The sequence below is a fragment of the Photinus pyralis genome, unplaced genomic scaffold (assembly GCF_008802855.1).
Source record: "Photinus pyralis isolate 1611_PpyrPB1 unplaced genomic scaffold, Ppyr1.3 Ppyr1.4_LG2, whole genome shotgun sequence".
NCBI classification, from domain to species: Eukaryota; Metazoa; Arthropoda; class Insecta; order Coleoptera; family Lampyridae; genus Photinus; species Photinus pyralis.
Window position 1 is genome coordinate 20,932,546 of NW_022170403.1, and position 17,679 is coordinate 20,950,224.

A 17,679-nucleotide genomic window follows, 5' to 3' on the forward strand; every position below is an offset into this window, starting at 1 on the left:
TTTCCGGATATCTCCGAAAGTAAAAAGTTGTCAGAATTTTCAGTTTCCTCTGTTTCAAAACTGTTTTTGTTAAGCATCATAATACACAACTTTGCCAAATTTACTACCTACCTATCTCTTACAGTTCCCGAGATACCCATGGTGGCCCTCGAATTTGAATCAGCCTGTATATTACTAATTTACAAAAGACCATCCCTCGAATGTAAGACATGGGGAACAAATGTATATTTAGGTATAAACGGCTAAAAAATTAAAAAAAAATCGGTATACCGTATGTCCCCGGATTGACGTTACAAGAAGAAAAACTTTTACTATACTTTTTGACAAAGATGCATTCTCCATAAAAGCTTTTGCTTGTTCTAATTCGAAATTTCCCTACCGTTTCAGAGAAAATACAAACAAAAACGAAAATATGGTTGAACTTTTTCCAAGTCCTAAAAGTCAAAATGCGTCTCTACTGTAATAACATTTCGTTAGTTACAAAGTCTTCGTTACCTGTTATGAATAGGCACTAGGATCGTTATAAGTATAACAAACACACTTCGTAATGACATTGAATAAAAACCTCTTTATTCAATGGTAACAATGAAAAAGAATTGAATTTCCAAAGGTGTTTTCTTTGAAATGTCGGCGTTTTACCGTTAAGTGAAGGAATCAAGAGTTTTACTGAGGGCCCTTCCAAACAAGAAGCCCCTGTCGCCACTTGTGAACCAATTTTACGGCCTTAATTTTGAAAGTCCCCCATGCCAATAATTACGCGATTTTTACTTCATAGTTACGTTACAAGCGGTTCATTATTCTCCTCAAGTTATGTGCGGTAGAGAGCTAATTATAATTTTGTTAACCTAGCAGTCTCTAAGAAGCCGTGAATGACCTTGCGTTTGTGTTTTGTATCTTCTTGTCGTGTGGTTATGCAAATCAAATTGCATTTTTTTTAAAGCTCCCTCTGTGTTGTTTGGGACCCACTTAAAGAAAGTATAATGATTTAAATATTTGTATAGAAAACTGCTGTAGTTACGCTACTCATTGTTAGGTACCAGCACAGTCTAACGAAAAAAACGTTGTCCTTTACTATGGGTACTTCTCTTTTCAGGCAATCCCAGCCTTAACATGGGGAGCAACTGTCTACAAAAAAAAACTTTTTCCCATGTTAATTTCCTATGTTCGGTTTGGGAATATTCACCCGGTATAGTAAAGTCGAGTGTTCTCGAACGTTCGCGAACAGTCCAAAACAAAATATGTACGTCATATTTCCGGGAAAAATTACGTCACAGCCGCCTTCGCTCTTCATCGCCGATCTTTCATGGCGCCTCAATGTCTATGAAAATCTCTGGAATGTTTGTTGCTACAATACTGTTATGGATACGCATTCAATTTTTAAAAAAAAAAACAATATTTCCTTACCTCCAAGAAAAAAAACGGGAAAAAACGGTTTTTGCCCAACTATTGCTATAAATTTATGAAATATTAAGGTAAAGCAGATAACATTTTTAAAGAATCCTCACGTCGCCCAAAAACGTTGTGAACCACCGACGTTAAAAATCAGGCGGGCAAAGCATGGAAGGCATTTTGAATACTTTAGTTCTGAATATACAATTAGCCCTGTGATGTACCAGAAATATCAAAGCACGTTAAGTAGTCGCCAAAAATAGATTAAAACTGTTCACCTATATCACAGAGAAGAGTTATATTGAATTTTTACACATCTAAAGGTGGCCATAGACTTCGTTTTTTTTACACGGTTTTAACCGTACGGTTAAAACTGTACGGGTATAACCGAGCAACGTTATTGAACATACACTTCGTTCAAAATTCACCAGTTTTGCGCATACCGTGTAATGGAGAACATTAATTGTACATTAGCAGTGGCGTCAGCAATTGCTATAAAAGTGAAATCCCAAAATGTTAAAAGAAAACGTTCTAAATGGGCGAAAGAGTGGCTGCTCAAACGGAACCGATTTTCGCATGTTAATTTGTTGAATGAATTAAGGGTGGAACGCGGTGATTGGTTTAATTATTTTATTAATTATTATAGACATAAAGTCTATGATAAACTGTTTGGACCCGCTCATTTTTAAATAATGGTAAGTCACACCACACATTGGTACCTCATACGTCTATGGTTGGTACGCCAATGAATGAAACTGGCGACCAGTATATCCGTGATAGCCATACATTACACAGTTTTAACCGTACATTCCTAAACGGACGGTTTAAAATCAAGACTCGACAGATTAATTTGAACGCCTGCAAAAAGGACGTGTTTTGCCCCTACACTTCGGTTTTGTGACAGTTTAAACCGTACCGTTTTAACCGTACGGTTAAAACCGTGTAAAAAGAACGAAGTCTATGGCCACTTAGAGTCATAGGCGATAATCTAGCGAACTCGATACATGACCTAGAGAATGAAATATGTTGATTTCTATTATATTGCGATTTGCCCCCTCAGTTTTTCCTGTTCCCTATTCACTGAGTCCTATAACTTTTGTTCCTGTTCCAGAAAATCAATAGCGTCCGTCCTTAATATCTAAAGTACCCGTACACCAATCGTACACTTTTAAAAAGCGCACACGGACGGACGGACAGGCGACAATACAAAACTATAAAGGATCTGAGGATTGTCTGAAACAACGTGAACGTAGCGTGATACTTGCCCGGTTCAATTCTGCACTCTGAACTACAAAGCGTGTAAAGAAAACCAATTAGTCCATTCATTACTCATTACGTACTTGTTATGCCACGCTTAAATTCAATTTCTAATTTTTATGAACAAACTTTTTACAAAAGTAAAAGTTTGGCGATGTAATAATCGAATTTATAGTCAAGAGATTACCGAAAGTAATAAAAATGATTCGCGAATTAAGTGAATACCTGACGTAGAAAAGTTCAGTGTAGAGCAATAAAAGGAAACATTACGACCGGGTAATAAATTTTCAACGAAATGGTGCCGAGTTAAAATATTTTAACGGGCGTGACACGGTGAACGCCTTCTGTGGGAAAATTATTTGTTCCAAATTTGTTTATTTGGTGTGGTTATTCGCGCAGTGATAATAGGGGCAAATTGCACATTGAAAGTTTGAAAACGGAGGAAAATTGTTGCAAAACTCAAACCAACCGTAAACAAATAAGGCGAGTTTATGCTCACAAAAAATAAAAATAAGAATTTAAAAATAAGAAATAAGAATAAGAATTTAAAACCAGGGACGGACCTAGACAAGAAAATTGGGGGGGCAGACATGACATTTTGCCAACTCAACTGTAAAAATTTCCAACTCAAACGGGTAGTAGGTATCTAGGTATTAAGTATTAAGTGGTATTTCCAAGTCTAATAAATCATGTAGAAAATGTAGGATATCAGTATACGGTCTCTAATACTAATTAAAAGCATTACCAAAATACCAACCTTGTGTTGAAGAAGGAAGTGATTTTTCTATTAAAGAGTCTTTTTTTTATAGATTTTGCCGCAATTCCTCATTCCTTCAATGGTCGATTTATTACATTTACGATTTACTTTCGCGGCATTCGCCAACTGGTAATGAAAATTACCAACTCTTGTCAAAATTGCCAACTAGTTAAGTATTGGAGGGGAAGTCTGCCCCCCCCCCTTGTCCCCCCATAGGTCCGTCGTTGTTTAAAACTATACGTTTTCATCGAGGTTTTCATATAATCGTTTATACTGACAAAAACAATTAATTTAAACCAATACAACGAAGTATCGAAGATACCGACAAAAAACTCGTTAAACAAGTAAACCAAAACCAAGACTACGTGGGTAGTGCCACCGCAACACACTCACATACGCGGACGGACAACTACTTTTGAAGAAGATACGTTTATAATTTGAACGTGGATGGACTGGCAGACGGACGGATAGTGAGGACACGAGCACCGCTGTCCATGATGGGTTGCGCAAAGTAATAATAACGTTTAGCCTGTTTCCGAACAAAATTGGGAATAAATATCGATCTTTTGGCTAATAATACTTTGGTAATTAAAAATGCATATGGCCCACTTCGTGGACATCGAGCTATCGAGTTTAGTCTTTTCCCAAGAAAATCGGTGCACAAATATCAATTTTGACATTTTTAAGCAAAAATTTGTTCGGTGGTATCACAGATTAAAATACTCCAGATATATCACGCCATGTAAAAATATGCTGCGCGAAATTTGGATTTCACCGCCAAGTGTGTTAAATCCAAATTAACTTTCTAGTACAGTTTCAAACCCAAACATTAAAATTAAAGTTCATTCTTTGTTAGAAAGATTTCTGCAACGTTCCTACGAAATGGCAAAGCAGAAGAGAGAAGAAAAAATCTTTTATTTATATAACATAATACCTAAAGGTATAATGTTACACAGTCTGCGATAAAAGTTTATCATTTATTCTTTGTAGTGAGTGAACTCCACTTTATAGTACGACAATCTCACAAACAAGTTGTAGCTTTGTTTATTCATTTGCAAAGGTTGTAACTAGTAGAAAATTGAAAAATGTTAAACATAGCTAGGTAGGTTATTCCTAATGTCCTTAATGAGTTAATATCTGATATCTGTATAGGATGAAATAATATTATTTACTATAGGTACCTACCTAATCGTTATTTAATATGGATTTAAGGTTTTGAAAAATAAGTACGGTAAATGCTTGTTATTTCAAAAAATCCATACTGGCGTACGATCGTTTTAATATACGTTCAGATAGCTGGCTATCGCGCGATGGGCGATGAAATGCTGTGCGATGCGATGAATTCAAACCTCCAAACGTTTATTAAGACAACTATTTTATGCGATGCGATGCTACTTTGGGCGATGGTCTGAAATTCAAGCAAGTTTGATTGATCACCAGTCATTGCAAGCGAAGTAGACAGTGGCTTTATTAACGAGCCCTAGCGAGTTTATAATTTTGCGGTGTCTGTCCGTCCGTTAGCACGATATTTCGGTAACGAATGGGCCGATTACGATAAAATTTAGTAGATGGATTCTTTATCAAGTTTGTGGATCGGAGTTCGTGAATTGGCAATGTAGCCCAAAAAATAAGGGAGGCCATTTGACATCTCCGTGAGTTATGAACCGAATTGTATGAAATTCAATATGCGTATAGATTTAGCCATATAAAACGCAATTCCAAAAATTGAGCCTAATCGATCAACATTCACAATGCCCTTTTCGCATCTCAACCATTTATAAACTGAATTGCAAACTTTTTTATTTATGAAGGTATTTTAATGAAATTTGATACAGGGACACTTGGAATAAAAGCAAATTTAACGCCAGTTTTAAAATTTGGTTTTGCACATGCTACAGCCATACCCAGGAGCTCGTTTTCTATATTTGTTTATTTGATTCTCAATATAGGTAATTAAATGTGGTCCAAAGTCATTTGAAAATAGACTTATTTTACAACAACCGATATCAATTTCACAAAAAGGTGATAAAATTCACAAAATACCGTTCCTTTCATATTGATGTATTTACCAATTTACGTTTTTATACGGTTAAAGGTTGATTCTCACTATACATAACGTTTCCATACCATATCCATTCCATAACCATTCCGTAAATTATTATAGGGTACGAAATTGACCTTTAAGTGATATGTGCGTAAGACATTAAGTCGCGCGCTAATACACATTCGCCTTCCATATGTGAACGGAAAGGAGAGTGTGTATTAGCGCGCGGCTAAATGTCTTACGCACATATCACTTAAAGGTCAATTTCCTAGGTATAATAATTTACGGAATGGTTATGGAAAGGATATGGTATGGAAACGTTATGTATAGTGAGAATCAACCTTAATTTGGATTCTATATATATTTTATAGAGAACTTTCCGCCGGTAGTATGTGCCGTCTATTATATAAGTTTCGTTATTGTAATGTACATAGAACGGAGAGTGGAGACTAACCTGCGACTACTTTCGTAAATATGGAATATGGTACAAGAAATTCTTGCGATTAATTGCATCGCATGGCAACTTGTTAGAAAATGCAAGGATATTTGCTTGAGATTAATCGCATCGCATCTAAAAGTACCTCATCGCGCAATAGCGTCCTATCTGAACGTAGCTTAAGGCATATGTACGTCAACTTTTTGATAATTTTTAGTATTAGAAGAAATTATAGCTTATTGATTTTTAAGAATGCGAAGTTTAGCATGCGCTGTTTCTTTGACGTGCTGTGTAGATTGCCATTTACACCATTTGAAAATTTTTGTCCGAATCAATAATTGCAACAGATACTGCCTATGAGCACTACATTCGCCGACTTCTAAACTGAACTCTGGGAACTGTACACTAATTAACTTAGAAATACGTGAATATATATACAACCCTAATCCACTTCGCTCCGGTTTAAATCTTAAACACTTAGAAATTATTTTTAAGCTATGTTCAACTATGTCTACTAATACCGCACTTGGTGATCTTAAACCTACTGATGTCACTAATTTGTTATCATACATTTTTTTCACAATGAGTAATTGGTTCTTCTCATTTAACTGATCTTGTGATATCAACAGTTGTCCACAACCATTACACTTGTATTTATCAATACATTTTTTTGCTAAGTAACCTGCAAAATACACTGTTGCACAGTCCTCTAATGTCACTTCTTTTGGGGTAGAAGAAGTACTGCAACTGGAGGATATTGAAGATGACGAAGAGGACCTTTCATATTTTACGGATGCACAGTTTGCACTTCCTAAATCATCTACTTCCCCTTTTTCAACTAGTTTCGGAAATAACATCTCATCCTGGTCCTGCTCACAATTTGACGTTTCTGGAGGCTGCATAAGACGTGTCAACGTAATTATTCGTAAACTGGTTCTGAAGACTCTACTGGAGGGATTTCTGTTAAAACCACCTCTTTGTCTGATACAGGAGAAAAGGTTTTCCAATACGTCTTGATTTAATCGAGACGTGAGCAAAAAAGTTGTATCTTCTTCATTAAAGATACTAATAATCGAATTTATTGTCAAAATAAGACCATCTATAGAGGGAGGTTTCGAAACCTTACCCTTCCTATCAATTTTATGTAACGCACAGAGGACTTGTTTGGCTGTTTATCGTTTATAATGTAATCACCATTTAATAAATTATTTCGAAGACTTTTAATGAGATGAGGCACGTCATACACTACATAGATTTGCTGTCCTTCAAAAAAAAAGTATGGTTTCTCTTTTGATACCAAAAGTTGCTTAAAGGTGGACACATTTGTGGTTGCCTGATCGCATATTATTGCCTTTAATTGCAAGCCGCAGCTCTTAATTTTTATGATGGCGTCTTGAATTAGTGTTGTCAATTCTTTGGAGTTAGGACCTGTATGCGACAAAAAATATGCAATTGGCAACTTCCATTTCGAGTGTAGCCCTCTAAGCATAAATACCATTGCTTTTTTTGCTCTTTTATTCCTCCTGCCGAATGGTAACCCAAGATCTTCATATCCTTCTATGCAGTCTAATGATTTTGAATATTCAATGATACTCATGATGGACATTTCATCTAGACACAAAACACATTTTTTCTCAATACTGTCGAATGTTTGTGCCTTTAATTGCAGCTGATGAAAAAACTGCTTTGTAAAACCCGGCTTAAATACCGAAGCACCTATCCAACGCTTTATTGTGGCTAGAGAAGGTAATTTAAAACCTGCAAAATAAAATTCCATAGATAGTCGACATCATTCGAATAAATTTACCTTTTTGCAAAAATCCTCGATAAGTTGATGGTGAGCTGTAGTACAACCATATAGCAAATTCCTTTTCATTTTTATTCCAGGAAGTATTATTTTTGTGAAATAAATTCATGTCGACAAAGGTTTTCGGATCTTTTTTTAATAGACTATAGCTGTATTCTGCTGAATTTGAAGACAGGGCACTTAAAGTCGCATTCTTCTTTTTCAAAGATTTCTTTAGGCGAGACATGTCTGCTCTTTTTCTTGAGAGAAGTTTTCGTTGATTCGACAGGCAAAGTCGAAGTTTCTTCTCTTTTGGAGTATCATTTTTAAACTGCAGCTTTCTTTTCGCGTTTTTTTCCGGTGGAGAGGGAAGGGAAGATAGTGAGTTTAACCACACCGATGTATCTGGGCTGATATTTAGCGTTTCCATTGTGTCAAAGGATGTACTAGGTTGTGGTGAGGGCGATCTTAGCAATTCGTGTGGAAATTCTTTCTTTCTGGTGTAAACTTTCAATGGTTTATTCACATGTAAATGTTCCTCGAAATGTTCGGTGTCAAAATCGTATTTCATAGGCACTGTGCCTTTAATGAGCCTTTCATTGGAAGATTTTGTGAAGTCTTCCAATCGGAAATGTTTTTCACAGATTTTTTTATTTTTTAATGAATTCGGTGACAGTGGAATCAGATGTGTAGCCCCTGTAAAGACGTGCTTTTTTATCTATAGGGAAGATTTATTTGATGATTGTATATAACTGGGCCACCGTGAAGCTGGTCGCCAAAAATTGGCGATTCGAAAATGTATAATGTCAACTTGATGAGAGCTGAGAGCACCAAACAAATTCTGCATAAATCCCCAAAGATAAATGAATTACCTTCTTCAGAATTCAGTGTAGCAAAACTTGTTTGGATGATTCATGGTATCTCTCCCGTTTCTGGAAAATCCGATTCCAGAAAATCACAGCCGGTCAACTTCATCATAGTGTACCGAAATGATTTCGGAAAACCTCCGGCGATTAATATAAGTACCCTCTTCTAAATTTAATGTAGGTATCTCAAACCAGCAAAGCTCAATTTTTAACGGCCAACTTCATGGCAGCATTAATTGGTAATAGTTCATATTATGTATGATTTACAATAAATGATCAAATACTATCAATGAAACAAGAATGACTAACCAGCATTATTAATCCAAACGCGGCACAGGTTTTCATCCTTAAAAGGAAATCCATACATTTTAAGATTGGGTTCCACTCGTTTTGAAACACCACATTGAAAGTACTGACAAACATTTCCTGCTTTGGCCATTTTTATAATTAACACAAAAGTATCTAGGTATTTAAAACAATAATAATTGTAATTACGATAGACTATTTAAAAAAATTAAAACACAAAAATACGTCTTTATAAACAGAAAATGTGTCTGAACTGTTCAAGTGTTAAGCTTAAAGTGTCTTTTTTTATATTCCTTAACGGTTAAGTAATGCGATTCCCTTTAAACCTTAATTCAAAGTTCATATTCGGCATCCCACAATAAATGGTTACACAATGCAAAACAGTCCGTTGTAATCCGTATCCGTAAAAAAATAACGAGAAAATTTATTTGCGAATATCCTAACTTTCGTAATTATAATAGGTATGCACCTTACATGGGATATCCTGACCTACAGATAAAGTGTTTTGACGGAAATATGATATTCTTTTCTTTAAATCATTTTATATTACACATGCCTTCTCAAATGTATTACAGTACAGTTTCCAACCATTCGTTTACGATGAAAAAAGTGCATTTACGAGCTAAGCATTTGAACATTTTACGGTAGTAGCGCTAGCAGACGGATTTCTGTTCAGCGCAAGCATTTCGTATATCTCATGAGCCGTCTGTAGTATTTTGTCTGTGGTGGTATACAGGGTGCCTTGAATTGAGTAGGATAACCTACCTATCTTTGTTAATATTATACTTACAGATTGGATTAAATTCGCAAAGTTGTATAATTTTTGATACTGATGGATATTCCAGACCATTTTCAGTAGAGGAATTTTTTGCACTCGGCTCGGATTCGATAACCAGACTATATTCCGGCTCATATTCAATGGCACTAATTCTTGAACTCGTAGAAATCGATTAGCGAAGATTTGACATCGCTACCTCTTGTCGTTCTCGAGTTAGACGAGGAACAGGCCGACAAAACCATCGCATAAGTAAAATTTTTATCTTTCGAAAAATTCTCCTAAAATTTGAAACTTGACACACATGTGTAACTTGATATACTCTTTAGGAATGGTCATAAAAATTAGGGTCGCCATTTAGTCCATAACATCATATGTGAATTTCAGGACACGCTGTATAAAATGTTATTACATAAAAAATCACAATTTAAAACGCTCAGCAACAAAAAACGTTCTTTGATTTACTCGCACTGTATAATTATAATATAATAGCACACGCGATTCTCCGTTTTTCCAAGTTCTCTATCGAAGTGCACCTTAACGCGTTCAAAGAAACTTTCGTTCTAAATGTCAAGTATCTTTTTCGACTGTAAAATATAAAATCCTGTTCCCGTTCCCGTAGGAATTTCGGAAAGTGTTTTACTTTCGCGGGCATAGATCCAACTCGATCCAACCATTACCCAAAGTTTCATGGCAATCTGATGAACGGTTTAGACAGGAATAAGGGACCGACAGACAGACAAACATTCTTATTTATATAGATAATAGCAGAACCGACGAACGGTGTATCGCATATCCCGACGAATCTCGTACATAGGGATACATTACCTAACATTGGCATATACTTAATGCCATTACAGTGTGCACATTTTAAATCCTTTGAGGTTTTGTGAGTTAAGGATGCCGTTTCAAGAGATAAGTAGTAGTGATGTGTTGCAAAATCACACTGTACCCATTTTCAATATTTGAAAGTATTGCAGTAAATTAACATATGCCTACTTAACTTTGCTTTGTATAGTAGTTCGTTGTATAATCACACTGCGCACATTTTAAGTTTCAGAATATGTAGAAGATTTGTAGCAAAATTACAATGTGCACACTTTAAAGAATGTCTACTTACATTTAATTTCTCGTTCGTTGCATAATCCCACTGTGCACATTTTAATTCCTTTGAAGACTGCAATTTCAGAACATGAAGATTTACGCAAAATTGCAATGTGTGCACTATTGCGTATTTTTAAGCGGCAAGCGTTTATTGGTCTTTATTAATACGTGATTTACAGTTAATCGAAATCGCGAATAACCTATAAGTACCTATCACTTTTGAATTTTAAAGTTGTTCACGGTTGGTAAGATTTTGTTGCCATTATTCTCTCACTCCACAGCTATGTATGAAAGATATTTTACCTACATCTTTCACTGAATTTTGCACGTACACCTTGGATAACTCAGGCCAAGTTGCCGTTATGTATGCCGACTTTTCCAAGGCATTCGACTCCATAGACCATGCAATAGTGTTACATAAACTAAAATGCTTTGGTTCTAGTTGTCAATTAATATCATTTTTTCGTACTTATCTTAATGATCGTTTTCAGTTTGTTACATACAATGGTTTCAGCTCAAAAATGTTTGAAGTAACCTCAGGTGTGCCTCAAGGTTCAAATCTGGGCCCACTTATGTTTTTAATGTTTAATGTTGATGATCTCAAAATCTTTGCAAAAATAGCTTCCACCGATGATTGTTTACGTTTACAAACGAATATCAACAACTTAACTGCGTGGTGCTCATCAAATAAACTCAAGCTGAGTATAAATAAATGTAAGGTGTTGTCATTTACAAGAAAGAGAAAACCTATACTATATTAGTCTCTCATATAGAGACAGTTGGCCATAGTCGCATTAATACTATTAAAGATCTTGGCATCACATTTGATTTCCGTCTCAGCTTTAAGGAGCACATACATCTAATTTGCTCCTCAGCTATGAAAACTCTGGGCTTCATCATAAGGAATACTAAGCAGTTTAAAAACATCAACTTATTATTTCGTTTGTATAACTCCTTGGTTCGCTCGAAGCTTGAGTACTGCGACCTCGTATGGTACCCACTATACAAAATATCTAAAAACGACATTGAGAGTATCCAACGAAGATTTTTAAAATTCATTATTTTCAAAATTGATGGAGAATATCCACAACGTGCTGTTCCTCAGGACACGATGTTAGCACGTTATTCAATGGAACAGAGACGAGTCGCGAATAGCATTAAGTTCCTCTACAAACTAACCAACAGTCATTTAGATTGTCCCTACTTACTTCACAAGCTATCCTTTACCATTCCAACGCATTCTACTAGGTACTTAAAAACCTTCACATATCCTACTCCCAAATCCAATCTCCTTCGCAGAACTCCCTCCTTAATAATGTCCAGTAATTATTATAAGATTTGCCAGAACTGTGACATTCATTACAACGCATTAGGTATGCAATGTTTTAAGCTTTGTTTGTGGTTAACTGAAAATTGTAATTTTGGTTCATCATCCTTTTTTTTGCTTCATTTTCTTTACTTTATTTTTTTTTGTTAATTCTCTGTTTATCAATATTCTATTTTTAGTTTAGAACTTAATTGTCAAAGGTATTTATTTATTCCACTAGTTACAATTACTTACTGCAATATTTATATTGATTTTTATGTTTTCTATTTTAAATATTAGTTCCTACTATAGTTTTAATAATGCAGTATGCGCTTAACAATTCATTTATCTTTTTTTGCGATTTTCATATATGGATGTCTGTTGAACAACAATAAACATTATTATTATTATTATTATCAGTAAATGGTATAATTCCCTAGCTATAACAAACATAGACACACTTAATGTTTCTTTGACATATAATGAAAATGGGTCGACATAAGAAAAAATAAGTAAGTACTTTGTTTTTGGCTTTTTAAACCGGTTAGAACCAATGACCGGCTTTTTAAAAGTTCTACCTTACTGTAAGTGATAAAAATCTAAATTTGCAACACCCTTAAAATATACGGTTCCCTTTTTACATTACCTGAATCATGTCCCTTGCTCGTTCAATCTCGAAGTACTGATTGATTCAACTCTAGAAAAGAAAAATCGACACAAATTCATAGGTCTCGTATAATGAATAACACCTTTGATTGGCAATTCAAGTTACCATCACTCGAAATTAATTTTGATATTCAAACTCAGAAAACTGTTTTAGCTTGAGTAAAAAAATTTTTCCGAATATTAAAACGCGTATTTTGCCAGAATTATTGGGTGGTAACTCTAAAACCCGGAAACCCCGCAACCGCTATTCAAAACTGTACTGAAATAAGGAGTTTTTTCAATTTTGCCCGTATAGTGCAGTTGGCTTATTTTCTAAAATTACCCCGCTAACTTCACACAACTCAAGAAATATGTATAATTAGTCGCCATATCGGCATCGGCAAAAGAAAAATTAAATCGTTCGATTCCTACGTTTAGTTTAACGCTTGAGATTCTTGAAAAAAACACTATCGGAGACTGAAACACTTGAGGCACCTGGAACATTTTGAACAGTGTTCACTGCGTGTAACCATTTAGTCAATCGCTGATCATTCTTGATTGAGTAGAATGGATACAACCAGATTATAAATATACAAAGTTCAAAAATTATTTCTCAAAAAGGAAGCATATGTGTATAATAGTATATTGAAAGACAAGTGTTACAATGCGACCTATTGTAATACGACTATCTTGTGGCACGAGTGGCAACGCGAAGCGTAGCCACGAGTGTCCGCAAGATAGGAGTATTACAATAAAGCATTGTAACACGCGTTTTTCATACTATTTTTTTCTATTTCGGTGCTTTAATTTAATTAAAAAAATCATTATCAGAAACTATAGGGAACATTAGAACTAACATGTTTTATGTTGAGAACACTTTTTATGCCGTTAAGTTTTAGGTTGGCAGCGTAGTAAGAGTGACATTTTGAAGTTCAAACATGGAAGTACCCAACGAAGTACCTACTTGTACTAACTAGTAACTGCCAACTTAAGAGATAAGTTACCAAAAAAAAAACGACTATAATCACTGTCTTTGTACAACTGTTTTTGGCCGAAAACAGTTGTACAAAATCATCATTGTGACACCGAAATAGAAAAACTTTATTGTCGATATTTAAGGATTGATATATTAGATATGTATAAATTTAATATTCATATATGCATATTTAATTATCACCAAGTGAGTCACTGAGTTAACACGAAGTATGCAAAGCCTATTGCTGAAATATTATTGCTAACTTCATACGGATTTAGAAATCAGAGACACTACTGTACCTGTAGGCTGTAGGTATATTAAAATTTCATGATTTTTAAATTAAATACAAAATCCTTGGCTGGATCCTTAGTACATATATGTATAAATGGTTCCACATCATACTCTTACAATAAATTTTATAGAACAAAAACTGAATGTCGAATGTTGTAATTTAGTTATTCAGATATTTAAATCACTTAAAAATTGTTGAAATCATCTTGAATACTTGCGATCCTACCGAAATCTCTTAAAATCATATTTAGGTACATAATCTGAAATCCCACTAAAATTACGAGAAAATATATATCAATTGTAATACCTTAAAACTTCTTAAAAACACTTTGAAATTGCATGAAATCTCACTGGCATCATTTGGAATCTTGAAATGTGGTGTTATACCTACATCTTTATCAAAAAAGAACCATCTCTCGTAGACTAATACCGTATTACCTTGTACCTACCATAAATGAGAGCTAAAAGACCAATCAGAAAATTCCAAATCTTCAATAAGTGCTTTATCCAATTGCATAAATTAATAACTTCCCTATGCAGTGTTGTATGTACTTATAGCAAGCAGTACATTGGATATTGAACTTTTTCCAGAAGTATGTTGATATCAATTACGGCGGCGCCAAAATATGAAGAATAACAAACAAGATTAGCAGGATCATAAACGCTAATCTTGTTTATAAAAAATGTGTGCATATCATACAATATTTAAATGAAATGCCCCTTAAATTTAAACAAGTGGAGGGCCCTATGAATACAAACGTAACAATAGAAAATTATTCAATACCTAATACCGACTCCTATTTTCTTCGTTTTTCTTCGAAATCCCACCATACAAGGAGGTTGTTTAAACGAAAACAATGAGTAGATAAACAAAAATAGCATCACAATTGCAGCCGTTACAAACGTCACCGTACAGGACGAATTCCGGCAAAATTAATCACGATCGTTAAACCACAAATTTGTTACTAGGTTAAACAAATGACATCACCCTCCGTACAAATAATGCCTAAAATTAGAAAGTTGTGCAGACAAAAAGACGTAAAGTGAAAGTGATTAGCACAATAAATAATCCTTTAAGGTTTGGATTTAGAGAATATAGGCAACTGGTGATGCACATGTAATTCAATGGGGCGTGCATTGCCTCAGAACTTCATTCACCATTCCATAAGCAAGGGGTGTATATGATCGGAAAAATATGCATTAGATAGATAGATGTACAGAGCATAGTTTCCATACAATATAAACTGATATTTTGTCCATTAATATATGTTTAAAAAATCTAGAAAACATGCGTCAAAAGAGTTCATAGTTTAGGAATTAATTGCAAAAATTAGGGAGCATTTTAAGCAATACGATGTATGGGATCGGTAGCGTGAATACTTATCTATATTTTGGCAATTCATGTGAAGCTCAAAAGTTTTCATAAAAAAAGTGGTGAATGAAGTTCTGAAAAATGGGCATGTAAACTGGAGATATGGAAATAAACTACGCAGCTGTGACTAATATCGCGGTCAACAGTGTAGCTTCTTTCTCACAGAGGGTGCCACCAAGAGTTTCATGAAGTCGGTAAAAAATACGATAAAGATATGAAATAGGTACCTAAGCGCTTTTATCTTGCGATTGAGTTGTTCTTACTTTTTAACTAGGCTAGTACCGTTGAGCTAGTACTGTGTAATGGGGATAACAAAAGACAAAAATTTACGAGCAAAAAAAAACTAGCAGGCTATGTAAGTTGCCTATGTTAAATCATTTAGCGATTCTCTTTCAAGGTTAAAGAGAGCCTGCTTGTAAAAGAATTTGCTGACAGCAAGAAAAAGATCGTCACTGGTATATTTTTATTTTGTCAACTACTTGCTTCGAAATTTATTTGGTTTCTCTTTCCTATTCATTGCAAAAGGTAACCTCCTCTACCTATCGTTTTATGAAATAAATAATAGAAATGGGGATAGGTAAGATTCCTTTATAACAAATATCAAAATTTTACGTTATTTTTAGAACAAAGGGCTGTTGTATATTGTTGTTGATGTCTGGCAAGTTACGACCTTGTGTGGGTGTTTATTTGTAATGCGATTTGTTTGACCGTCTTCCTTATTCTTTATCTTTGCTTATTGCACTTTGCAGATTAAAATACCGTAATTTATAATCCATACCCCGTTGCAAATTAAATTTTTTGAACTTCAATAGTACCATTGAATAAAGCTCTTTATTCAATGATAGTACCTATTACATATTATTAGTATTAGTTTAGTCAGTTTAGTGTAATGTGTAATAATTGACCTATACAGGGTGATTCAAATTCAAAGGCCACCATGGGGATCTCGGGAACTGTAAGAGATAGGTAGTTTGACAAAGTTACCCTTGATGGTAACATCATCTAGTTTTAATAAGAAATAACGTTAATTCGTAAAAACGCAAGAAACTACTTACGTACGTTACTTAAGACAAAGGCAAAAAAGATGTTTTACAAGCATTAAAAACATGTGTACATTTTTGAAATCAGAAAAAAATTCTCTATCAAATCACACAAAAAGTAAAAATTACTTCCATAAGAAACAAAGTTGATGATAGTTAACCGGAGACGAAACGTCAAACTTCAAATTTAAAAGTAGCATCTTGTAGAGGGAAAAAAGTGGCCATAATAATGTGTGTTTTATTATTAAATATCTTTGTAAATAACTATTAACTTCAGTAAAAAACAAAAACGATTTTCAAAATCTCGTTTTTTCCGGATATCTCCGAAAGTAGTCAGAATTTCAGTTTCAAAACTGTTTTTGTTAAGCATCAAAATACACAACTCTGCCAAATTTACCACCTACCTATCTCTTACATTTCCCGAGATTCCCATGGTGGCCCTCGAATTCGAATCAGCCTGTCAATTACTAATTTACAAAAGACCATCCCTCGAATGTAAGACATTGGGTACAAATGTATATTTAGGTATAAACGGCTAAAAAATTAAAAAAAAATCGGTATACCGTATGTCCCCGGATTGACTTTACGAGAAGAAAAACTTTTACTATACTTTTTGACAAAAATCCATTCTCATAAAAGCTTTTGCTTGTTCTAATTCGAAATGTCCCTACCGTTTCAGAGAAAAATATAAAAAAAACGAAAATATGCGGTTGAACTTTTCCAAGTCCTAAAAGTCAAAACGCGTCTTTACTGTAATAACATTTCGTTAGTTACAAAGTCTTCGTTACCTGTTATTTGAATAGGCACTAGGATCGTTATAACTTATTATAACAAACACACTTCGTAATGACATTGAATTTCATTAAGTGAAGGAATCAAGAGTTTTACTGAGGGTCCTCCCAAACAAAAAGCCCCTGTCGCCACTTGTGAACCAATTTTACGACCTTAATTTTGAAAGTCCCCCATGCCAATAATTACGGGATTTTTACTTCATAAGTTACGTTACAAGCGGTTCATTATTCTCCTCAAGTTATGTGCGGTAGAGAGCGAATTATAATTTTGTTAACCTAGCAGTCTGTAAGGAGCCGTGAACGACCTTGCGTTTGTGTTTTGTATCTTCTGTCGTGTGGTTATGCAAATCAAATTGCATTTTTTTAAAGCACCCTCTGTGTTGTTTGGGGCCCACTTAAAGAGAGTGTAATGATTTAAATATTTGTATAGAAAACTGCTGTAGTTACGCTATTCATTATTAGGTACCAGCACATTCTAACGAAAAAAACTTTGTCCTTTACTATGGGTACTTCTCTTTTCAGGCAATTCCAGCCTTAA

The 17,679-nt window shown here is 34.6% G+C and overlaps 2 protein-coding genes across 2 annotated transcripts in view; both read right to left on the reverse strand.

Annotated features, from left to right (window-relative positions):
• LOC116163355 (E3 ubiquitin-protein ligase RNF19A-like) overlaps positions 1-17,679 on the reverse strand; it is a gene marked incomplete at its 3' end in the record, with an annotated part of 50,833 nt that overhangs the window by 15,093 nt on the left and 18,061 nt on the right.
• Positions 5,724-9,309, reverse strand: LOC116163356. Its single transcript, XM_031477246.1, has 3 exons — positions 8,845-9,309; positions 7,691-8,365; positions 5,724-7,641 (listed from the first exon to the last, which is right to left on the reverse strand). Exons 1-3 carry the CDS (start codon positions 8,972-8,974, stop codon positions 6,983-6,985), a joined length of 1,464 nt encoding a protein of 487 aa, XP_031333106.1. The 5' UTR covers positions 8,975-9,309; the 3' UTR covers positions 5,724-6,982.

Coding starts and splice junctions, on each gene's coding strand:
- LOC116163356 (XM_031477246.1), bottom strand. CDS start 8,974: ATGGCCAAAGCAGGAAATGTTTGTCAGTACTTTCAATGTGGTGTTTCA. Junction 8,366..8,844: donor CGTTTGGATTAATAATGCTG/GTTAGTCATTCT, acceptor ACGTCTTTACAG/GGGCTACACATCTGATTCCA. Junction 7,642..7,690: donor TCGAGGATTTTTGCAAAAAG/GTAAATTTATTC, acceptor TTTATTTTGCAG/GTTTTAAATTACCTTCTCTA.